This window comes from Carassius carassius, chromosome 15 (assembly GCF_963082965.1).
Source record: "Carassius carassius chromosome 15, fCarCar2.1, whole genome shotgun sequence".
Taxonomy (NCBI): domain Eukaryota; kingdom Metazoa; phylum Chordata; class Actinopteri; order Cypriniformes; family Cyprinidae; genus Carassius; species Carassius carassius.
In genome coordinates, this window is record NC_081769.1 from 33,525,108 (window position 1) to 33,550,240 (window position 25,133).

The following is a 25,133-nucleotide window of genomic DNA, read 5'->3' on the forward strand; positions in this document are numbered from 1 at the left end:
TCAGTTTTATCATTATGACATAATCCTACATCTTTTGAATATATTCTAAACAATTTCTATAATATATATATATATAAATGCAAAGTTACTGAGTGTCTTACCGAGTTGAGTTGAGTCTGTCTTCCGTGTTATAGTGGAGAAAGATCTTTTTTTTTGATACCCAAAACCAACTTTCATGTGGTTGGTCAAAAAAAAAAAGGAACTGTGATGTGTGAAAGTGATGTGATGAGCGTTTGAGCTGCGCTTCTCAAAGAAACTTCTGCTATCTAAGCAGACAAACCTGCAGAAGCTCTTCATCTGGACTTCACTCTCCAGCTGGTAAGACATTTTAACATTAAAAGACTCGATTAAAACTACAGAACCTTACGCTTATAGATGAACAGAGTGAGCTTCAGAGACCGACAGAATTTGGCTGTTGGTTTGCTTTCGAGATCTCAGGATCTGTGTTTTTTTTTTTAGATTATCTCTGTATATTAACTGTATTATAAATTGCTGGATTTACGCCAAACTTCTTGTAGATACAGATAAAACATGCTCTCTCTGGGCATTGTGGGTGGGATTGGGGTGGGTTGACTCACTTTTCATTCTCTGTTGAATAAAATTCCAACATATTACGACTAAAATGATGTGTCATCAAATGATGAGTCGATTGGCGCAGTGTTAAAAGATGAGAAGCGTCTGCTCAGACTCATTTATAAGATATAAGCTCTTTAATGATGTTTTTACTCCTCAAACATTTGAACGGCAGAACATTGGTAAATTCATTAAAGAGAAAGAGAGAAATTATTTCGGAATGCTTTCTGAACATTCTAAAAGTGCAGTTTTTTAAACGTTTTTCTTGTTTCTGCGAACGTTAGTGAAAACAATGTTACAGGATTATTGTTAAAGGAAATGTTACATTTTAGAATTATGGGAACGCTACTTTTGAATGTTCTCTGAACATTCTGAAACAAGTAAATAGTAACATTTGAATAACGTTAAAGTTACATTTAAAAAAAGTTAGATGAGTAAGAAAATTTAAGAAAAAAGTTCCATAGATGATATACATTTTTAAGTTGACGTTATGAGAACGTTATTAAAGGACAGATAACTTGGAGTGAACGTTTTGTTAAAGTTACTGGAAGAACATTTGCTTAGAACTTTGACTTTTTCAATTACAGACAAAATTTCATTAACAATAAAGGTAAAAAACATGTAAGAAAAAACATTTGCTGAATGATGTATAAATGTGTTTGGGTTAACTTTTTGAGACCATAATTAACATTACCGGAAGTATGTTTGTTCATAACTTTGACTTTTCTTTTCAATTACAGACAGCATTTTGTGAACAACTAGTAGTAGTAAGTAGTAAGTAATAACTTTTAAACATTTTTGCATGCGTTTAAGTAACATTTAAAAAACCGTTGAGTATACAACTTTAAAAAAATGAATAAAACCTTCCATGAATGACGTATAATTGTAGCGTTTTTGTGCTAATGTTGAGAATGTTATTAAAGACCAGATCACTTGGAGTGAACATTGTGTTCATGGCGTTGAGAGAACCTTGCTGGAACGTTTTCTCATGTCTGTTATTTTGACAGACACAGAAAGCGTTTGGTGGAGAGATGCGCTACACGTTTAAGCCGGATGACTGTATGGTCATCACCATTCCTCTGGGAAACCTCAGGAACACCGGAGACGGTCACCTGATGCCCGAGAAATTCACCTGCGTCTTCAAAGATGCTTACAAGGTCTTTCTTAAAGGACGGCCAAAGGAACTCGGGGTGCGTGCAACATTTAAATGCATAATACTACCCATGTGTTTAGTTTCCTTTAATATCTGCAGACAGAAAAGTGTTTGTAGAAACACATCAAAATAGTACGGGGGATTTTTATCTGGGGCATTAGTCAGTTTCAGTGGTATTTTTGGCCTGAATTCTAGTTTAGTTGTGACCCTGATTCCATCACATGAGCATTTCTGTGTTATCATTTTAAATTATAGATTTCCATCAAATATATGCATTCTACTGACTCTGTTATTTTAACTCAAAGAGGCCGAAAGTCTGAGAGCAGATGTGAAAATGCTTCTTTCACTTTCAGTTTAAGGATTTTTTTCCTTACACATTAATGTTAAAATCACGAGAAGCTCTAGGTATTTAAAAATATGGTAAATATGTGCTTAGAATGTTGTGGAAAAGTTCATTTATTTCAGTAATTCAACTCAAATTGTGAAACTTAGGTATTAAATAAATGAAATGCACACAGACTGAAGTGGTTTAAGTCTTTGGTTCTTTTAATTGGGATGATTTTGACTCATATTTAACAAAAATCTCAAAAAATTAGAATATATTGACATGCCAATCAGCTAATCAACTCAAAACACCTGCAGAGGTTTCCTGAGCATTCAAAATTGTCCCTCAGTTTGGTTCACTAGGCTGCACAATCATGGGGAAGACTGCTGATCTGACAATTGTCCAGAAGACAATCATTGACACTCTTCACAAGGAGGATAAGACACAAACATTCATTGCCAAAGAAGCTGACTGTTCACAGAGTGCTGTATCCAAGCATGTTAACAGAAAGTTGAGTGGAAGGAAAAAGTGTGTAAGAAAAAGATGCACAACCGAGAAAACTGAGAAAACCACAGCCTATGAGGATTGTCAAGCAAAATATATTCAAGAATTTGAGTGAACTTGTTTACTTAAATGGGCAGTCATCTCATTTATCATCAGTAAAATATGGAGTGCCACAAGGATCCGTCCTAGGTCCCCTTCTATTTTTAATATACATGTTGCCCCTTGGTAATATTATTAGAAAATATGGAATTAGCTTCCACTGTTATGCTGATGATACTCAGCTATATATCTCAACGAGACCAGATGAAACTTCTAAATTATCTAAGCTAACATAGTGTGTAAAAAATGTAAAAGATTTGATGACAAATAATTTTCTCCAATTAAATTCGGATAAGACAGAGATATTAATTATTGGACCAAAAAACAATAAACAGAATCTTGTAGATTACAATCTGGCATAGACGGATGTACAGTTACTACTTCTACAGTCAAAAATCTGGGTGTCATATTAGACAGCAACTTAGAGGTAGAGCTTTTTCACATTTGGCTCCCAAACTCTGGAATAGCCTTCCTGATAATGTTCGGGGTTCAGACACACTCTCTCTGTTTAAATCTAGATTAAAAATGCATCCCGTGGTAACTAGGATTTACACAAGCTCCAGTCTGGATCCAGAACACCTGAGAAGAGATGATGCTGACCCTCAGAGGACCCCAGATGATGCTAACCCTGAATCAACAAACAGAACTAACAAATATTGCTACAAGTGTGACTGCATCATATAATAATTATTAATTTTTTATAATATTAATAATGTTCATCGTCTGGCTGACTACGTCTTGTATTAATTTTTCTACAAATCCTGTCATACGTGCACAAACTGACAGTCACCACTTATAAGCTATTACTAAATATTGTAGAAACATAATTTTCTGTAAAGTTGCTTTGTAACGATTTGTATTGTAAAAAGCGCTATACAAATAGACTTGAATTGAATTGAACTTCACAAGGAATGCACTGAGGCTGCGGTCATGGCATCAAGAGCCAAGGAATTGCTGAACCACAGACAACATCAGAGGCATCTTACTGTACCTGGGCTAAGGAGAAGAAGAACTGGACTGTTGCCAGTGGTCCAAAGTCCTCTTTTCAAGATGGAAGCAAGTTTTGTATTTCATTTGGAAACCAAGGTCCTAGAGTCTGGACGAAGGGTGGAGAAGCTCATAGCCCAAGTTGCTTGAAGTCCATTGTTAAGTTTCCACTGTGATGATTTCGGGTGCAATGTCATCTACCGCTGTTGGTCCATTGTGTTTTTTGAAAACCAAAGTCACTGCACCCTTTCACCAAGAATTTTTGGAACACTTCATGCTTCCTTCTGCTGACCAGCTTTTTGAAGATGCTCATTTAATTTTCCAACACGATTTGGCACCTGCCCACACTGCCAAAAGCACCAAAAGTTGGTTAAATGACCATGGTGTTGGTGTGCTTGACTGGCCAGCAAACTCACCAGACCTGAACCCCAGAGAAAATCTATGGGCTATTCTCAAGAGGAAGTTGAGAAACAAGAGACCAAACAATGCAGATGAGCTGAAGGCCACTGTCAAAGAAACCTGTTCTTCCAGACCACCTCAGCAGTGCCACAAACTGATCACCTCCATGCCACGCTGAATTGAGATTGAGCCCCTACCAAGTATTGAGTACATGTACAGTATCAATGCATGTTCAAAGCCAAAATCATCACAATTAAAAGAACCAAACACTTAAACTAGCCGACTTCAGTTAGCAAATATATATTTGTAAAAATACACAGAAAGGGCCAAAAAACATATTAGTAGAAAATAAATATATTTTGGAACATATTAGCAAAAGTATATTTTTGCCATTTTTTTTTTGTGTGCGTGTGTGTATATTTTGAAATATATTTAAAAATACATATTTTTGCTATATGGAACACTTTATCCAGGTTTATCATAGAAAACATATCGTGATCTCTTGACTGTTTTTTTATTTGTCGTTTCAGGCGGCTCAGCTCAGCATCGGAGTGTTTGTCATTTGCATCGGCAGCCTCATTACTCATGAATACGGTCCGTCCCATCTAGTGTACACCCTACCTAGTGCCCTGGTGAGAACACAGAGATCCTGTCTGCAATTATCACAGCTCGTTCTCCAGCTTTCATCAGTGTAAACACACACACACATCTCTGAACATTCAAGATGATGCTATATCTGTGTTTTAACTATTTCTTTTCAGTTCATTGCAAGTGGGATTCTGTCATTTGCAGCTGGAAATTCTCCATTCATGCCTGTGGTGAGTGGCCAAATATTGTTCATAATCTTTTTTTTTTTTTAATCATGACCGAAACTGAACTTAATGTTTTATCTTCTTGTTCTTGTTCTAAAAGGTGAAGCTCTCCTTCATATTCAACATTATCAGCCTTTTCTGGTCAATCTCTGCTATAGTTCTCTGTTCAGTAGGAATTTGGCATTGGGTAATTTGTGATTTTTCATAACTTCATAACTTATTAAAGGCAGAGTTGCAGCAATGTCCATACATCTCTTTCATTTATTTGATTTTACAGTATAACATCCCAAATTACAACACAGGGATAAATTATAGCAAACAGGCATTTACACACACTTAAGAACTGATGTTGTCATTGTCGATATTATTTTTATTGATTGCCATCTTTTTCTCCAGGAAAACATGTTTGCGGGGCTGAAGGTGGTGATCATTGTCTTGTGTGCGCTGGAGTTGATTCTGGCTCTGATTCTGATCTTCTGGGAGAGTAAAGCTGTGTGCCGATCTCACTTCAACACTCTGGTAATTTAACATTCGAATTGAAAACACCAAAACATGCTTGAACAATGTTCAAACACACTGAAATCTCTTTTATATGTCTTTGTTTCAATGCAGCCATTGATCTCCATCAAGCAAGAGGCTTGATCAGACGAATGAGATCGAGGATAAATGACCCATTTGTGAATGAACTGTAATGACATCTAAATTGAATGTGTATATAAATGCCTGTTTAATGCTTTCTTCTGCAGTGTCAGGGTCATGGGTTTGAATAGATCAAATGTTTAGCATGAATGTACTGTAAATTGCTGTATAAACATGTTTGCCAAATGCATAAATGTAAATGCGCCACAAGTTTTGCATTTGCTCACTATTAAAGTACTGAGTACTGTTTACCTCTCATCGTCTGTTAGTACAATACTGGATATCAATCTGTCAAGCTACTGTATAAATATATATATATATATATATATATGTGTGTGTGTGTGTGTGTGTGTTTGACCCTGGAGCACAAAACCAGTCATAAGGGTCAATTTTTTTAAATTGAGATTTGTGCATCATCTGAATAAAAGCTGAATAAAAAGCTTTCCATTAATGTCTGGTTTGTTAGGAGGACATTTGTCTGAGATACAACTATTTGAAAATCTGGAATCTGAGGGTGCAAAAAAATCTAAATATTGAGAAAATCATCTTTAAATTTGTCCAAATGAAGGTCTTAGCAATGCATATTACTAAACAGAAATTACGTTTTTATATTTTTACGGTAGGACATTTTCAAAATTTCTTCATGGAACATGATGTTTCCTTAATATCCTAATGATTTTTGGAATAAAAGAAAAATTGATCATTTTGACCCATACAATGTATTGTTGGCTATTGCAACAAATATACCTGTGCGACTGATGACTGCCTGTGTGTGTGTGTGTGTGTGTGTGTACAGGATGCGATTTGTGAAAAAAAATATATCAAATGATTAATCTCATCCAAAATAACAAGTTTGTTTACATAATGTGTACTGTGTATATTTATTATGTAGGATATATAAATAAATGCAAACACATGCATGCATATGTTTCAGTAAAATATGTTATGTTTATACAAGAAATATAATTGTATATAATATATATTTAATGAATATAAATATAAACATGTAAATAAAAAAATTAATGTAAATATTTTCAAAATATATATTGTATGTGTGTGTACGTATATATACACATAATAAATGTGACAGCACTTATATATTTTATATTATATTATATATATATATATATATATATATATATATATATATATATATATATATATATACTGACAGTACAAGAACGCATAACATCTTGCAGTGAAACATATTTGCTGGCATGACTCGTGTTTGTTAGTTCTTTGGTATAAAAACCCACAGCTGCTGCTGACCATGAAGATGTGTGATGTTCAGGAGGTGTTAAAATACAAAACACAACCACAACAGATGAACAGTTCATTTGCAAAAACAGATAACTCAAAAATAATGTAACACTCATGCAATTGTAATATTTTTCCAAAAAGTGCTAACTTTATGTGCAAACTTAAAACAAAAAATCGTGTGCAATTTTGTCTACTTTTTGGGGCCACTTTGTGATTGAGGAAAGCGCAATCCCACGTTTCCCACTGTTGGTGTAAATGACTCTCAACACAACAGTGTGACCTTCAGCGTGTGAGAAACTCGAGCGCCGCTCTACGTTTTGACCCTTTCGGCTTGCCATACTGTCTGAACGCCTAGCACTGCATGCAAACCAATGAAAATGCAGGAACATGTCTGTTTTCCCCTAAAGCGTGTGCCATCTTTCCGTTCCGTGCATGCATCTCTCTCCCCGAGCAGCTGATTGTGTTGTGCATGCATTAGGAACCGGATTGCACACATGCATGGCCGTCATCCGGGTTGCATTCGTGCCGCAGACGCCAGAGAGGGAGAGAGAGCCGCTCACATCGCGGTAAATCAAAGGTGAAGCCAGAACAGAGAGGAAAAGGAATGGCGTCCGCGTTCGGCTCCGGGACTATAAGTAAAGATGATGTGAAATACTGGATGCATTTCCGCATGATCAACGAGCAGCAGGTGGAGGACATCACCATCGACTTCTTCTACAAGCCTCACACCATCACCCTGCTCACATGCGCCGTACTCAGCCTCATGTACTTCGCGTTTACGCGGTGAGTGACGCACAACGCCAATGTCACACAAAGAACCGCAATGAGGTCATGTTATGGCAACAAGACATCGCGCAAGTGATCATGCTATCTAAATCTAAATTGTCTGGCTTTTAGTGCGTTTTTTGTTTCGCTGGGATCACCTATGTGCTATTAGGCTTCTACTCTATGATCTTCTACGGTCTTTCATTTCCGGGAAAACGAATAAAAATATTGATGACGTCACCGCGTATTTAGGGGCGTGTTCAGTTGTAGCTCGGTACCATTTTTTTTTTTGTGTGTTTAGTATTTTTTTTTTTGTGACCTGATCATCACTCTTTTGTTTGTCTACCACATGCAACTTCATTGTAAAGAAAAACAACTAATTAATAAATATAATCTATGATACTAGGTTAGTGGATAATTCAGTTGCAAAAGTTACTCTAGAAAAATCGTGAGTGCACTATAATTGTATAAAATCTAAAAATTTAGTGAAGAAAATAACATTATTTAGTGGGGAACAAATAAAAATGAAAAAGTGTAGGGCTAAATCTTGTAAAATTTTAAACGGTGCTCTTTGTATTGTTGTAAAATACATTCATGAAAAACAAGTATCGTAATATATTTATATATTAATTAATCTACTATTAAATTAATAGACCTTTCTTTTAAATGTATACTACAGTAATTCTTTTCAGTTTCTTAAACAAAATGAAATTCAATTTCTAATTTCTGTTTATTTCTGTAAATAGATAATTTCTTATATTCTATTTTTATCTTTTATTTTTTCAATCAGTTTGTATCATTCCAATTTTACCAGTTTAATTTTTTTCTTCTAGTGTTTCATATTTGATTTTGCACATCTGTCTCCAGTCCAGTATGCACCACTCACTTTTAACAATACACTGATGTCAGATATCAAGTCAGTCTTACAGTTACACTTTAAAATACAGTAATAAAATTAGTCCAATTTGTGATTATCGTCATCAGCTAATGATGGGTTTGCTTGGGTGAAAACAAAAGTGGTAGTTTCCTTGCTGTCAGTTCCAGACTCGTATAACATCATCGTCAATAGGAAATAAATTATTTATATTTTCAAAATATCAAGAACCTATTTTTCTGCTGTGCATTCATTCTCTGTTTGCATCTTCTGGTCTGTGTATGTAGTGAATTGTGAAACACTTGTGCAGGGTTTTTCAGTGTGTGACCACATGTTTCCATTGCAGAGATGATGGAAACCCTGACAGTAACCTGTGGGTGGGTCTCATCCTGGTCATCTCCTTCTTCTTGATCATCAGCGTTCTCGCCTTCCCCAATGGTAAAAGTCTTGAAGTCACGCTGAAGATCTCTTTTAGATATACTTTTTTTTTTTTTTTTTGATGACCTTGGTCATGCATGTGTTCAGGTTCATAATAGGACTCCAACAAATTATCAGTTTGATAACCTGAGCTTATAACAGCTTCTGCAGTGATGCAATGACTTTACCAAATTAGTGATTGGCTCTTTCATTTAGAAGGCGGGACTATTCCCCCATAATGTGCGCTATGTTTTTTCCCATTCATAAATATATGAGAGATCCGTTTTTGTATTACATCCCAATTCGCATACTGTCCATCCTAAATAGTATCCAAAAATATAATTATTATGTGCCAAATCAGAGTATGTTGAAAAAAGTGTGCCAAAGATTTCCAGATGGCCTACTACTTGAGATTAAAATTCTTTAATCTGATTAAAATTCGTTAATTTGATTTAAAAGTGCAGATCAATGCACACTCAAATGGCTAATATTGCCCACAACACATTGCATGGTGGACAAGGGTTCCATTAGAACTACAAACATGCATAAAAAGTGTTTAAGAACTACAAACATGGCGGATATGAGAGACTGACGGACAGGCAGAGAAAGGGCTTTGTGTGATAAATAATCTATGTCTAACTTGTTAAAAAAAATGTTATGCGCATTATATTTAATCTGTAGCAACACTATAAACTTTTATAATGATACGTTAGGTCGTTAACTTTTAAATGCATCATGCAAATATATGAAGAGAGGTCTCGGCATTTCTCTCCAATACGGTATTTTGACACAGTTATGACGAAATAGTACAGTATGTACCAAAGCTTGCCTTCCATTCTGCTACATACTCAAAAGGATGTAGTTTTTCTTCACAGAAAGAGTGGCGTTTGTTTACATAACGCTGTGGCGCTGAATACGGTCTTGCTCTACAGCGCCACACTGGTCAAACCGCGTCATTGCAGGCCCTTACATTTCATATGAGATGATAAAAATACTTATCAATGCTTTTTTTATTGTCTATGATGTCAACGAATAACCCTCTTTGTCTTTTTTTCAGGTCCGTTCACAAGACCCCATCCAGCAGTATGGCGCATAGTGTTCGGTGAGTGCATCAGACGCTTGTTTTGGAAGTCTGGTAATACAGATGCACCGCGAGATGATGATTAATAAATGATGAAAGGGCAGATCTGAGCGGATGGGTTTCTCGTTTCTAAAGGGGGTGTTTGTGTGCTTGTGCAGGATTGAGTGTGCTGTACTTCCTCTTCCTGGTTTTCATCATCTTCCTGAACTGGGAGCAGGTCAAGTCTCTCATGTTCTGGCTGGATCCCAATCTGCGCTACGCCAAACGGGAAGCTGACATCATGGTCAGTGACGGTCAGCGAGATCTGACCCACTTCGATTATTAAAAGATTAACTCACGAAGTTCACAAATTAGGGTCAGTGTAGTTAGCTAACCCCCCCCCCCCCCCCCAAAAAAAACAACCTATACAGACATTTAAAAAATACAAAAATTCAAAATAAAATTATTTAAATAATTTAAATAAAATAATTTTTATTTTAAGTATTCTAATTCTACACTTCATTAAAAAAAATTATATTTCATTGGGACATATCATCGTTAATGAATATTATCAATTAGTGTTTTTTATTGAAGTTGAAGTTTGAAGTTGAGTTGTTAAATAATTAGACATGTTCTTTGAATATTAAAATTAGGTCAAACCATTAATTTTTTTTGTGGGTGTATGAGTAATGAGGCCCATTGTAGACAAATAATTTAAGATGCAGGAAAATGTAAAAAATTAAAAATGTAATTGAATAATTTTTAAATAAAGTGTACATGCACTTTTACATAATCGATCTGTATAGTATGTTCATAGTACACATATCTGTATATCATGCTAATAGTATTTAAAATCTGATAATTATGTCTTATCTGTATAGTTGTTGTACATATTGTAGATCTGTATATTCTGTACTGACTGCTTATTGCACTTCTGGTTAGATGCTAACTGCATTTCGTTGCCTTGTACCTTACATGTGCAGTGACAATAAAGTTGAATCTAATCTAATAATAATGAAGTAATGAAAAAATACATGCTTTTTAAAATTAATCAAACTATTATTATTATAATTTTTTTTGTTAAATACAGAATCCAGTAAAATTTCAAATACGCTTAAATTTTGAAAAATAATTTAAGATGCAAAAAAGACAATATTTTTATAATTTAATATTTAATAAAATACTAATTAAATCAAATATTTATGCAATTTTATAAAATAAGAATGTAGTATCCAGAATCCAGTTATATCAAAATATGGCAAGTTACAGAAAAATAATTTAAGGACAAATTGAGGATGAATATTAAAAAATATTAAATGTAAATTTTATTAATTTAATTACTTATGCATGCTTTTTGATTATTAAAATTAAATCAAACCATTTTATTATTAAAACCAGATTAAAACAGTATCCAATAATTTAAAATGGTGAATGAATTGAAAATATAAAGTTTAATTAATTACAGCTAGTAAGTTGCCAAGGCATCATGTCTCATTCTTTAAATTACTAAAATTGAAATAAAAGTTATTAAATGTGAGTTAGACATATTAAATAAGACAAAACCATGTAAAGTTACTAAAACATTTAAAATGAAAACAGAAAATATAAAAAATCTTGATGATACTAAAATAACACCATGACAAATTTCAAACTGATGCACTGTGTTCAGTTTAACAGTCTTATGTCCTCTAGTGCCTTTAAGCGTGTGTTAAACTGATACTGTGGTGATGATTGACAGGAGTATGCCGTGAACTGTCATGTGATCACCTGGGAGCGAATCCTCAGCCACTTCGACATCTTCGCCTTCAGTCATTTCTGGGGCTGGGGCATGAAGGCTCTGCTGATCCGCAGCTATGGCCTGTGCTGGACCATCAGCATCACCTGGGAGCTGACCGAGGTAACACACTAATGCATGCAGAACCAATAATGCATTACCATGTTCCATGCATTCATTTGAAGACAATATATGATGCTTCACAGCTAATGACCGTTTCATTATGTTTGCTGGAAAATAAAAGGAATAGTTACATTTCATTTAAACGTTTCATGCATTCTTTTGATTACACTTTATTTATATATAATAAATGTATATTAAATAGTAAAACACAGAATTGGGATAAATTAAAAGGACAACAAAGAATTTAATTGAAATGAAATAATCAGAAATTAAAAAAAAATAAATAAACATTTAAAAAAAAAATTTATTTAGTCTAAAACTGAACTGAAATGAAATAATAAAGGGTACTATATAGACATCTTAATTAAGACAAAAACGCATCAAATTATTAAAACCTTTTAAATTAATTGGCAACATTTATTTTTAAAATTAGTTAAATTAAATATTGAAACCATCAACACAGAATTTCTGTTATTATTATTATTATTGTTATTGTAAAATGTTCATAATGTATTACTTAGTTATGATTTTTGATTTATTAGTTAAATCAAGCTATTAAAACTAAACACAGAAAATTTTAAATTGCCATTTGGGGAAAAAAATCTAATTTGAAATTGTTTAGCATCTGGCTCCAAATAATTTTGTTTATATATTGGTTCAAAACCCAGCTAAGCAATCCCAGAATGCACCGTGAAATATTTAATAAAAAAAGTAAAAAAGGCAAGTAGCTGTATTTTATGAAAGCCATTATAGTTAATGTTTAGTTTTAGATAATAGGCAGTTATGCTATATTTGCAGTTAGATCATGTGAGAAACACCTTAATAGCGATCATAACCAGATGCTAGTTGTCATATTTTTACGTTTTTAGTCTTTCTGCAATCTTTCTCTCCCTGTAGGAAATAAAATGAGTTTCAGTGAAGACTGCCCATTAAAGGAATAAAATAAAATAAAATGTCCCTGAATGCAGTTGGTTGCCTTGTGTTTTTTAAATGTTATTTAAATATTTTTTTGTGTTAAATTCCTTATTTGTTGGCTTTGTTTAACAGTACTTTAACAGTTTAAAATAATACTGTAAATCAACATTTAAAACAAAAGCAAAACTTTGAGTGTTTGATAATGTCTAAATATAAAATACAAAACATAAAATAAATAAAAACTATGCTATTTTGACCGGTAACACTCTTTACAGTAACAAGACTAGAGCTAAATATATGTAGGCTATATTTATTAAACATGTTTCGTAGCTCGGAAATGTTTCTAAGATGGAAGAATGCAGTTTTTGTAACATGGGAAATATGATTTTCAAAAGACAAGTTGCTGTCTAATATAACACCCAGATTTCTGACTGTAGAAGAAGTAACAGTGCATCCGTCTAGTTGCAGATTGTAATCTACAAGATTCTGTGTAGTGTTTTTTGGTCCAATAATTAATATCTCTGTAATATCACTGCATAACAGTGGAAACGAATCCCGTATTTTCTAATAATATTACCAAGGGCCAACATGCATGTTGAAAATAGAAGGGGACCTAGGACAGAGCCTTGTGGCACTCCATATTTTACTGGTGATAAATGAGATGACTCCCCATTTAAGTAAACAAAATGGTAGCGATCGGACAGGTAGGATCTAAACCATCTTAGAGCCTGCCCTTGAATACCTGTATAGTTTTGTAATCGATCTATGAGTATGTCATGATCTATGGTGTCAAACGCAGCACTAAGATCAAGTAAAACTAGCACGATATATGCTCATGATGTGTTAATAATCACTACTAACACCTTTGTTTACTTCTGTGTGTTGGAACCACAACTGTTTCTGAGGACCTACATTGTTTTGAGGAAGAATACTGTTTTTATTAATATCATTACACTTTATTTGCTCTGTTTTTGCTTCGTGAAGCCTAACAAGGTAGATGGAATAACCGGTTTATAAAAGTAGTAAATGTAGCTTTATTGCTTTAATTCCAGCTTCACATTGTTTATTAGAAACATTCTAAATCTCTCCGTGCAGCTGTTCTTCATGCATCTTCTTCCGAATTTCGCGGAGTGCTGGTGGGATCAGGTCATCCTGGATATCCTGCTGTGTAACGGAGGAGGGATCTGGCTGGGAATGACCGTCTGCCGCTTCCTGGAGATGCGCACGTATCACTGGGCCAGCATCAAGTAAGAAACCCCTCAAACACTGCCTTCTGAGAGCATCTGTCAGAGACTGAACCAGTGTGTTTGTGCTGCACAGAGACATCCACAGCACCACGGGGAAGATCAAGCGTGCCGCTCTACAGTTCACGCCGGCCAGCTGGACATACGTGCGCTGGCTCGACCCCAAATCCTCCTTACAGAGAGTGATGGGAGTCTATCTGTTCATGATCATCTGGCAGGTCGGTCCATCCACTTCTCTATCAGCCAGTGCTGAGAAATAAAACGCTTCACTGGGGCACTGACTTCTTACAGTTTACACTTAAAAATTAAAACAGAAAACATTGAGGTAAAAAAATACAGTGGATTTAATAGTGCAATTTCATTGATTTTTAGTGGGAGTGACCTAAATATAATTAATAAAATAATTGCTCTTATTTTAGTTTAGTTTGTTTAGCAATCCCAGAATGCCCTGTGGAAAACAAAATGATAATAAAAAATGGCAGATAAAAAAATAAATAAAAACAAAATCTTAAAAACAAATTAAATAGTGTTACATCTTTATAAATATATCTCTCTTCATCTTTAATATTTTTCTCCAAATTAAATAGAAAGAAATAATAATAAATATATTTAATTAAATATCAATTTATCAATATTTCTCACTTAATTTGTTTGTTTTTCTCCAAATTATATAATATGAAGCTGACGGAGCTCAACACGTTCTTCCTGAAGCACATCTTCGTGTTCCCAGCATGCCACGCTCTCAGCTGGTGCAGGATCCTGTTCATCGGGATCATCACGGCTCCTACAGTACGGTAAGAAACAATCACATTCATCTGGCTTCCATAATCTGATGTATTTTAGAGGAAAACGAGGAAAAATGCAGGATGGGACGTGATTTTTATCCACTGGAAATAGATAAAAATGACAAATTGAAACTAGTAACATCTTTAAAAATTTATTAAAATAGAGTAAAAAAAAATTTACATTTAAAAAAAATAGTATATAATAAAACAAAATGTAATGTCCAAACACCTGAATAATTAATTAAATCGTAATATAAAATTTTAATTGATTAAAAATGTAACAAAAACTGATGGATTAAATTGTATAATATATAAATATGAAAACAATGTAATTAAAATAAAATGTCTGCACGCCTGAATCATAAATTTTTTAAATTAAAATAGCTAACAAAAAGTAAAAAGATAACATTGAAATAAATAATATTAATATACAAAAAAATCGAATAAAAACATAATGCCTGCTCACCTGAATCATAAATTAAATCTTACAAATGTGATTAAAGTTGAGTAAAAAAAAAATGTTTTATTAATAAAATAAAAATATAAATGTGAAATTGAAATTGACAAAAAAATTACATAAAAATGTATACAAATAATTTTAATATAAAACAATGTAATTAAAATGTAACCTAATTGTAAATGTATAAATAAAAATGTAATGCCCACACACCTGAATCATTAATTAAATCAGAAAAATATCAAATTGAGATTGATAGAAAATGTAACAAAAACTGATACAAAGTAATAATGTGTAATATAATTTAACCCCTTAACTGTCACTCATGTTTTTGAATATAGACTTGAAAGTGCATGATACAAACCTAAATTTTGTTGTTGATATTTGTAACATGATATCCATGTACCATTTACATGGTAATGCAATGTCTGATTTTAAAATGGGTTTTAAAGGAAGAATTTGGAGATTTTAAGTTTTCAGTTGATATATAATTTCTGATGATTTCTAAAACGTGATAGAGAAAAAGGCAACGAAGAAGTCTTTTTTTTTTAAACAAAGGTCAAAACTCCTGTTATAATGTAGATTTTTGAGGGTGCACTCTTGTCATAAATTAATCTATTACTTTTCTTACATAATTTTTAAGAAAAAACATTGGTAAAATATATATTTGGGAGTCTTAGACCTTTCCAACGATATATAGTTTGTCAGGATTAGATTAGATTTAATTATAATATAGTGAAGTAAATGCAGGCGTCCCGTATTCGTTAAGGGGTTAAAAACAATCCGATAAGATATGTATGCCTGCTCACCTGAATTAATTCAAGTTTAAAATTGTGATTTAAAATTGAGTAAAAATTTTAAACAAGTAAATAAATAAAAGAATAAATAATGAATATAAAAACAATATATAAAGAACTAAATGTAATGTCCACAGACCTGAATCAGTAATTATTTATAAAAATGTGAAAAGTGCATTCGATCGAAGAACTGACCTTTAAAATGCTCACGACTCTGTGTTTTTGTCCTGTGGTGTTTAGGCAGTATTACGCCTATCTGACGGACACTCAGTGCAAGCGGGTCGGGACTCAGTGCTGGGTGTTTGGGTGAGTCTGAGCGGATTATAATCCAAAACACAATGAGATCGGAGATATCTTGTGCCAGACATCATCTAGACTTTACCTCACATCCTTCTGCTTCATGTTGCACGATTAAAGTCCAGAGCTGCACCAATATATATTGAAATAAAACTGATATTGCTTGGTGCATTTGTCAAATGCATGTGAGATTAATATATCCGGCTTCTCTCTGATGAATAAAATCATGAGTATAATTATATAAATTATTATTAGTGCTGTCAAATTATTATTCGGGATTAATTGCATCTAAAATGACAGTTTTTGATTGCATTATATATGTGTGTGTACTGTGTATATGAATACACACATACAGTGCATATTTATATTCATATAATTTATCTTTATATATAAATATTTTACATATAAACAAAATATTTTTCATGCATGTTTGTATTTATATATACATAATAAATATACACAGTGCATACACGCGTATGTGAACAAATACTTTTATTTGAGATGCGATTAATCACGATTAATTATTTGACAGCACTTATTATTATATATTAAATATTTATTAATATGTCATGCAAGTTTGGACACGGTGCAGTATTCATATATGGTTTAGGGTTAAAGAAATTAAGAAATTAAATATTTATATTTTAATTTCAAGTTCTTTTTTTGTAATTTTACAGTAAAAGTATTATTTTACAGTATTATATTAATATATATTAGTGCTGTCAAGCTAATAATTGCAGCCAAAATAAGTTTTGTTTACATAATTTTTATTTATTATGTATATATGAATTCAAACACATGCATGTATGCATTTAAGAATTTATATATATATATATATATATATATATATATATATATATATATATATATATATATATATATATATATAAAATAAACATATTATAATATAAAATATAGTAATATAAATAGGTAAATACATGTTAATATTTTCTAAATATATGTGCTGAATTTATGTGTATTTATACATATGTAAATAAAAATGTATTATGGATGTGATATAACATTTGTTTATACATTTAAAGTATTTGTTTATAATATAAATTATAGTAATATAAATATATGCATGGAAATATTTTCAAAATATATACTATATGCGTTTGTGTGTTTCTACTATTAGTATTATTTTTTTCAGCCTTTTTTAATCATTATTTGTATGTTTTATGCAGATGCAGTCTTAACAGCACTGACTCTAGAATGATGCCGTTTTTCCAAATATAGCTGTTCAAGTCATCTGGGGAAATTTCATTGCATTATATCTCGCAAATAAATGAAATCTCATGAATCACGTCAGTCTCTGGTGTTCTGTGCTGCAGGGCGATCGCGTTCCTGGAGGCCTTGGCGTGCATCAAATTCGGACAAGACTTGTTTTCCAAGACACAGGTGTTGTATGTGGTCTTGTGGCTCTTGTGTTTGGTGAGTTCCCGCTGTCTGACGTCTCTGTGCAGTGTTTGCGTCAGTGTTTTAGTGCTGAAGTGACGCTGTGTTTGTGTCTGAAGGTTTTCACCACGTTCCTGTGTCTGTACGGGATGGTCTGGTTTGCTGAGAACTACGGGCCCCGACAGAAGGTGAGCCCTTACGTCCCGATCCCTCAGACGCACTTACTTCACTGGAAAAACAAAACACGTTCAGTTAAGAGCCATGATTTGTACAATTAAAATGTCACACTAAATTCAGGAGACATTATTCAACGTCGTCTATTCACAAATTTCACTATTGGACTTTCTCCAGCGCTTTGCAGAACTGCTGGTTGTTGTAAGAGTGAAAGAAAGATGGAGAAAGTTTTGGACCGGTTTATTTGTATATTCTGTAAAAGCTTTGAGCAAACGGTTGAAACTTGAAGCTTGAAACCCGATCGTAAAGGATGTAGGTGATATGGAATATAAAATGTTGTGATATTTGGACTCTGTAGAGCTTCTCGGAGTGTGAGGACAGTAATTACACGGAGTCTGGAGACGCTGCGTCTGGATGCAGAGGTACAGAAACATCCGGATGATTTATTAATGCTTGGTTTACAGAAACACTGAATGTAAGCCGTAGTCTTCTGACCTCTTGTGGTGAACCTGCAGAAACACAAGGCTGAACACCATATATATACTGTATTGGATAATATTTTATATATTAATTTATTATATATTTATATATATATATACATATATATATATATATATATATATATATATATATATATATATATATATATATATATATATATATATATATATATATATATATATATATATATATATATATATAATAAGTGACACTTGAAGCCACACTGGAAATTGAAGATCAAGCATATTATTGTTGCACATTTTGGCAAATTTAATAGATAATACAGTTGGTTTTATTATGCTTTTTATTTATTTATTATTATTATAATTATTATTATGATTTTATTTTTGTCATTAGATATCTTTTTTTATTATTTTAAATTCATTTCTGTTTGTATGTTCTATTTTTCATTTTAAGTTGAAAGTTTTAGTAACTTTTTTTTTTGTCATTTTCATAAGATATCTTTATATATACCGTATTTTTCGGACTATAAGTCGCACCTGAGTATAAGTCGCATCAGTCCAAAAATACGTCATGATGAGGGGAAAAACGTATATAAGTCGCACTGGACTATAAGTCGCATTTATTTAGACCCAAGAACCAAGAGAAAACATTACCGTTTACAGCCGCGAGAGGGCGCTCTGTGTCTTCAGTGTAGACTACAGGAGAACTGAGCAGCATAGAGCGCCCTCTCTCGGCTGGAGACGGTAATGTTTTCTCTTGGTTCATTTCTCCTGGTTCATGTCAAATTAATTTTGATAACTAATTCGCACCTGACTCTAAGTCGCAGGACCAGCCAAACAATGAAAAAAAGTGTGACTTATAGTCTGGAAAATACGGTATGTATATATGTACTTTTATTAGATATTGCTTTTTGATTTTTTTTTATATTTTTATTTTAGTATTTTCAATTTTTCAATTTTAGATGAAGGTTTTAGTAACTTTGTCATTTTCATGCATTTATATATATATATATATATATATATATATTGAATATTGAATTCGTTTTTATTTGTTCACTTTTTTGTGTAATTTGAAAGTTTTCCTTATTTTGTGAGGTTCTTTTGTCAAATTGTCATGTTATGTATTAATATTTTGATTTCGTTTTTTTTTTTCTTAACAGTTAAAGTTTTAATGATTTTGTTTGGCTATTTTTGTTACATATATTTTTTATATATAGTCTAAATTAGTTTTTATTATATGTATTTTCAATGCAAAAATACTAATTTAAAATATTTTGAATTGGTTTTTATTTTTATATTTTCAATTATAATTGTAAAGATTTATTTATGCTTTACAGACTAGCTGAAAAAGTAGTAAAATTATTATTAAAATTATTATAATTATTATAATTAATTTAATGTATATTTTAAGGGTTTTTCTGGTTTTCGTTCATGATAGTAATCATTACAGTCAATGCATATAGTAGGTTTGCATGCTATTTACAGTATTCAAACGGAAATGGTAAAATATCATCATGCAATTGTGAAATATCCAATCAAGTTGATTTGTTTCCTTCTCGATCTTTGCAAACATGCATGCATTATACATTGTGCATTCTGTGTATGAACTCAAACATACGCACCAGTGTTTTCTGTCACATTGTAATGCGTTTGTGCTGTAGGGGAGTTTGAGGCGGACAGCACAACTTCCTCTTCCACCAGGAAACGGAGGGACTCGGGAAATAACAGAAGCATCAACGGCGTGGAGAAATAAGGCCGACTTTTGCACAGGTGTTGCTCCTGTTAGCAGAGGGAACATCAGATGACTGATGATGATGATGATGATGATGATGCAAGGCCCTTTTTAAAGGCAATAATGTGTGTCTGGTGATTAGTTAGCGAGATCACTTTACCTGTTGAACTACAGAGACTAGTTAACCAGGTTAGTTCCCAAGCAGTGCTGGTGTTTTCAGTCGCATGCGTGATTCGTCTCAGTTCTGGATTTGATGTCACAGCTGTATTTTACTGTATGCAGCCGATTTCAGAGTATGTTATGCATATCATAATGTGTTTACATTTTAAAGTCAACATGATATCAGAATATACCTTCATAAAACACGTTATTATTGTGCATTTTGCTGGTGCATGTTCTTTCAAATGATTTTCTTTTAGTGATAAATGTATATGTAGAGTTTGGGGTTGTTAAGATTTTTATTAATTTTTTTTATGTTTCTGAACAAAGTCTCTTCTGCTCACCAAGCATGCATTTATTTGATCAAAAATACAGTTAAAAATGCGAAATATTATTGAAATTTAAAATAACTGTATTCTAAGTGAATATCTGTTAAAGTGTCATTTATTTCTGTGATGCACGGCTGTATTTTCAGCATCATTCCTGAAACCACTTCACACCAGTCTTCAGTGTCACATGATCTTCAGAAATCATTCTAATATACTGATTTACTACTCAAGAAACATTTCTGATTATTGTCAATGTTGAACACATTTTTGTGCAAACCGTGATGCATTTATTTGAAAACAGAAATCATTTGCAACATTATAAATGTTTTTAATTGAACTTTTGATCAATTTAATGCATCCTTGATGATGAAAAGCATTTCTTTCTCACAAATAAAATCTTACTGACCCCAAACATCTGAACGCTAAAGTGCATCAGATTCTGGAGATAAAATGGTTTGCTTGTTTGAAAGTGTTAATTCGGACTGACTTCATCTGTTCAAGAGTTGAATGTTTCCAGGTGAGGCTGCTTTAAAGGAATCGTGTTTGAGATGAATGCAGATTCACCGGCATGAATCTCACTGCACTTTCATGTTTTCTGGTCTGGGGTTTGTTTCTAGTGCATCTCTGCTTCTCCAGCTGCTACCGTTTTCACATCAAAGCTTATTTCAGCCATGGAATAAAAACTCTAATAATAATGAACTTTTAATCCCTTACAATTCTGACTTTTTTTTCTCTATCATAATTCTGAGTTTACATCTTGTAAATCTGTCTTTTCTTTTTTAGAATTAATAGATGCATTCAATTCTGAGAAGAAAAATATTATTGCTAGTTTACAGCAAATGCAAGGAAAAAGTCAGAAATATGAGCGAAAAAAAAACAGAATTGCGAGAAAATGTGTTAGAAATGTGAGCGATGAAGTCACAATTGCCTTTATGTATATTTCTTTTTAATCTCAAATTTCTGATTTGTCACCACTCTGATTTTTTTAAATCTCACATGAAAAATGTCAAGTTACATTTGTATTTTAATTGCATTAAAAAAAATGTACATTGCATTTATCTTAAAAGTTTTAAATCTTTTAAATCAATTTTGATTTGTCTCACAATTCAGATTTAGTTTATTCTTATCTCGTATTTCTTGCAATTGCGCAGCTCAACATGTATTTGTAGACACAGAAATAGTTTATATAGTGTGAGAAAGGCAAAAATGAAACCATAAACATTACATTTCGACAAATTCTAATGTATCATTATTATTTATGAAAAAAGTTGTGAGGAAAAACTCAGATTAGTGAGTTTTTTTTAAATCATTTTGTTCCTCGGTGGAAATAAGCTTCTGCAGTTTTTAGTTTTTCATGTTAGCTAGAATCATCACATTATTATGTTCCTGATCATCACACTCTTGCAGCAGTATTCAAGCCTTCACAGACTTCTGTGTCCTGTGTTTAACACAGATATCGTGTGCCTGCATGCATGTGTTAATGACTCTCACCTGTTCCTTGTTTGTGTGTGTTGTGCATAAGTTTTTTTACTGATATGATCACTCTAGAGCGGCGTGGCTGATGTAAATCTGGTCTTTTAATTGCAGTATCCTGAGACTGAAATGTTTTGCACTCACAGTTACTTAGTTCACACAGGATCTGCTAAGTTTCAGTGTTTTGTTGCTCACACTTACGCATCTGTTAAGTGTTGGTTGAAATATCACATGTTTAGTCCTGTGAATTAATTATGTTCCTCTATTAATGTGACGGTCTGCTGATGATCCGAGCATCATGTGAAGCTTCACAAACTCTTGTATTGGCATCTGTAAAACATTGCAATGCCTTTTTGTCCTTATTTTTGCATTTCACATAAATTGTAAATGATTCTGCATCTCTCAATGATATTAAACAACTAGTTTTCTGTGAAGAATAGCACAGTGTAACTGAACTTTGCAGCTTTTCAATATATGACTTTTGTTTATGTGTTTGTTTGATCACAATTTACAAGCAACTACCTGGGATGTAAGTGAATCTTGTGATTAAATTTCATGTTTCTTGTGATTTGTGTTTTTTTTTTTGTTTTTTTTATTATTTTGGTTTTAGGCTATTCTGCCTTAACCAGCACAGTGTCATTTTTTTGTCCCTTCAAGAAACAAAAATGTACCATTATTTAAAAAAATTACAAAAAATGTATTTGATATAATTGTATTTATATATAATTGTTTATATAGATTTATATATAATAAATCTAGAAAAGATTTATATTTTAAATAAATTCTGTTATTTTTAAATTTTTATTAATTAAAGAATCCGGAAAAAAGTATTGTAGTTTCCCTAAAAATATTTGGCAGCACATCTGTTGATAATTCTAAAAATAAATCAGCATATTATAATGATTTCTGAGAGATTATGTGACACATACTAGATGAATGATGATGAAAATTCAGCTTTGCATCACATAAATAAATTATATTTTAAATGATATTAAAATAGAAACCATTATTTTATATTATAATAACATTTTGCAAGATTATTGTTTTTTTTCTGTATTTTTTACCAAATAAACACAGCCTTGACGAGCAATAGAGATTTCTTTAAATAACATTATAAGTCTTACTGATCCCAAACCTTTGACCGGTAATGTACATATGTATATACACACTATATATAATTCTATTAATATGGTAGTATTTATTTATTTATTTTACAGTAGTTATAATCAATAAAATATTGATAATGAACTGACCTTATAGATATAGTAGTGTGTTCTTTAACATTCAATCACAATCTTAATCCACCTATGACAGAACTGCTGGAGGATACTGTGGAAATAACTGATGTGAGTGTAAGTAAGAGTGTTTTTGCTCCTCAGCTGTGATCTGCATGGGTGGACGCTGAGCTCATTTGACCAGTGGAGTCAGATGTCAGACAGAAATAGATGCATATAGAGCTCTGAGCTCTGTCTCTCAAGCTCACAAAACCAGCTCATGTTTCAGAAAACATGGTTTAGGACCATGCTTTGCTGTGCAATTTTCAGAACAATTAAGGATATCACCTCACTAAATTCAATAATAATAAAAATAATATTAAAGATTTTATTTTCTATCATTTAAATTTTATTGTATGATTAAATAGCATCTGTAATTAATATTAATAAAAATAGTTTTAATTGCTATTATGGAATTCTAACTTTTGTAATGCTTTATTAATGATAATATAGATTATTTTATTGCTATTATAATTTTTTTTGATTGTAGTATATAATGTCACAGTGAAAAAATGGACTAATTTTGTATGCAAAACATTTTTTTGTTTACTTTTGTAAAAGTTCATATTACTAATTTTAAGAATATTCAATATTTTAATTGCTATTATAGAATTTCAAGATTATAGTGAATGATATTTAGACCATTTTCTTTATGCAAAATATGAAATTCTTATATACTGTTATTATTAATGATAATACAGACTTTAATTGCTTTTTTTCCAAATGTATGATTATAGTAAATAATGTCGCAGTGAATATAAAGATAATTTTCTTTATGCAAAATATCAGATTCCCCTTTTTGAAATGCTTGATTATAAAACAGAATTTAATTGCTTTTATACAGTTTTATGATTGTAGTCAATATATAGACTATTTATAGCAAAAGGTTTCAACTTTTGTGTTGTGTATGGATTATTATAAATAATAAAAATACAGAATTGAATAAATTTTACACAATTGATTATAGTGATTTTTAGTAAATTATCAAACATTATAGTGTATATACACCATTTTTTTAATGCAAAATATAATGTTTTCTTGTTTTTTTCTTTTCTTTTAAGGTAAAACAGAATCCAGACATTTCTTTTCTCAAGTACTTTTACTTTTTAAAACCCCTATTAAAGTGTAAAATCTGTATCAATCAACCAGTGCTTATTATAGATGACATTTGTATATGCATAATTTTTTTAAATGTAATTATTAACAGTAAAAATGTCTTCAACTGAACATGTTAACAGGTTTCTCTGCTGTTCTCATGTAAAGTGATTTTGCGTCTCACCACACACTCTCAGCTCATGTTTATACAGTCACATGATCATGTTTGCTGTCGTTAAACTCTCTCTCATCCCCTCAACCCATTTTTGCTAGTCATTAGGCCAGTATTTATTTATATAAAGCACAAGATGTCCGAGATGCCTGTCCTATCAAATATGAAAGCTGAAGACATCCTGACAGAGATTGAGTTGAATCTGTTGGAGTGCAAAGTGTGTTTTGGAAGGTTCCCCCTGCAGAAGAAAGACCGAATGGCACAAAATTTCCCTGCGGGCATGTGCTCTGTCTCAAATGCATCTGTGCTTTGTCTCACCCCATCCAGAAGAAACGAAGGTGTCCTTTTTGTAGGAAACTATGGGACGTTGACAGCACCTTTGAATGCCATGTGCTTGCAGATCTCCAAGAGCTCCTGCTGTGTGAATCTCATCCCAAATCGTCCTCGGATCATCAAGAATGGACTGAGAATGGCTTTTGATAGGAAACGTGATTGTTGGGGACATGCAGAATGGCTTGGTTTGAAGTTTGGGAAATCCACAGAAAAACCCTGGACCACAACACCAGTCATGAGGATCAATTTTTCGAAATTGAGATGTATGCAT

At 32.4% G+C, this 25,133-nt stretch overlaps 2 protein-coding genes across 2 annotated transcripts; both read left to right on the top strand.

The window, feature by feature from the left end:
* Nucleotides 1-1,294: 1,294 nt before the first annotated feature.
* LOC132157888 (membrane-spanning 4-domains subfamily A member 4D-like) lies at nucleotides 1,295-5,742 on the top strand. Its single transcript, XM_059567149.1, has 7 exons — nucleotides 1,295-1,340; nucleotides 1,581-1,763; nucleotides 4,571-4,672; nucleotides 4,802-4,858; nucleotides 4,953-5,021; nucleotides 5,249-5,371; nucleotides 5,465-5,742. Exons 2-7 carry the CDS (start codon nucleotides 1,605-1,607, stop codon nucleotides 5,492-5,494), a joined length of 540 nt encoding a protein of 179 aa, XP_059423132.1. The 5' UTR covers nucleotides 1,295-1,340; nucleotides 1,581-1,604; the 3' UTR covers nucleotides 5,495-5,742.
* Nucleotides 5,743-7,087: 1,345 nt separating this feature from the next.
* Nucleotides 7,088-20,405, top strand: ptdss1a (phosphatidylserine synthase 1a). Its single transcript, XM_059568583.1, has 13 exons — nucleotides 7,088-7,534; nucleotides 8,737-8,828; nucleotides 9,865-9,909; nucleotides 10,047-10,171; nucleotides 11,606-11,764; nucleotides 13,775-13,926; nucleotides 14,000-14,141; nucleotides 14,605-14,717; nucleotides 16,203-16,268; nucleotides 17,594-17,693; nucleotides 17,777-17,845; nucleotides 18,190-18,253; nucleotides 19,957-20,405. Exons 1-13 carry the CDS (start codon nucleotides 7,356-7,358, stop codon nucleotides 20,046-20,048), a joined length of 1,398 nt encoding a protein of 465 aa, XP_059424566.1. The 5' UTR covers nucleotides 7,088-7,355; the 3' UTR covers nucleotides 20,049-20,405.
* The last annotated feature ends 4,728 nt before the right edge of the window (nucleotides 20,406-25,133 follow it).

Excerpts from the sequence above, each read along its gene's own strand:
- LOC132157888 (XM_059567149.1), top strand. The coding sequence starts at position 1,605 with ATGCGCTACACGTTTAAGCCGGATGACTGTATGGTCATCACCATTCCT. Across the intron at positions 4,673-4,801 it reads ACACCCTACCTAGTGCCCTG|TTCATTGCAAGTGGGATTCT; the intron begins GTGAGAACACAG and ends ATTTCTTTTCAG. Across the intron at positions 4,859-4,952 it reads ATTCTCCATTCATGCCTGTG|GTGAAGCTCTCCTTCATATT; the intron begins GTGAGTGGCCAA and ends TTGTTCTAAAAG.
- ptdss1a (XM_059568583.1), top strand. The coding sequence starts at position 7,356 with ATGGCGTCCGCGTTCGGCTCCGGGACTATAAGTAAAGATGATGTGAAA. Across the intron at positions 16,269-17,593 it reads ACTCAGTGCTGGGTGTTTGG|GGCGATCGCGTTCCTGGAGG; the intron begins GTGAGTCTGAGC and ends TCTGTGCTGCAG. Across the intron at positions 18,254-19,956 it reads CGCTGCGTCTGGATGCAGAG|GGGAGTTTGAGGCGGACAGC; the intron begins GTACAGAAACAT and ends TTTGTGCTGTAG.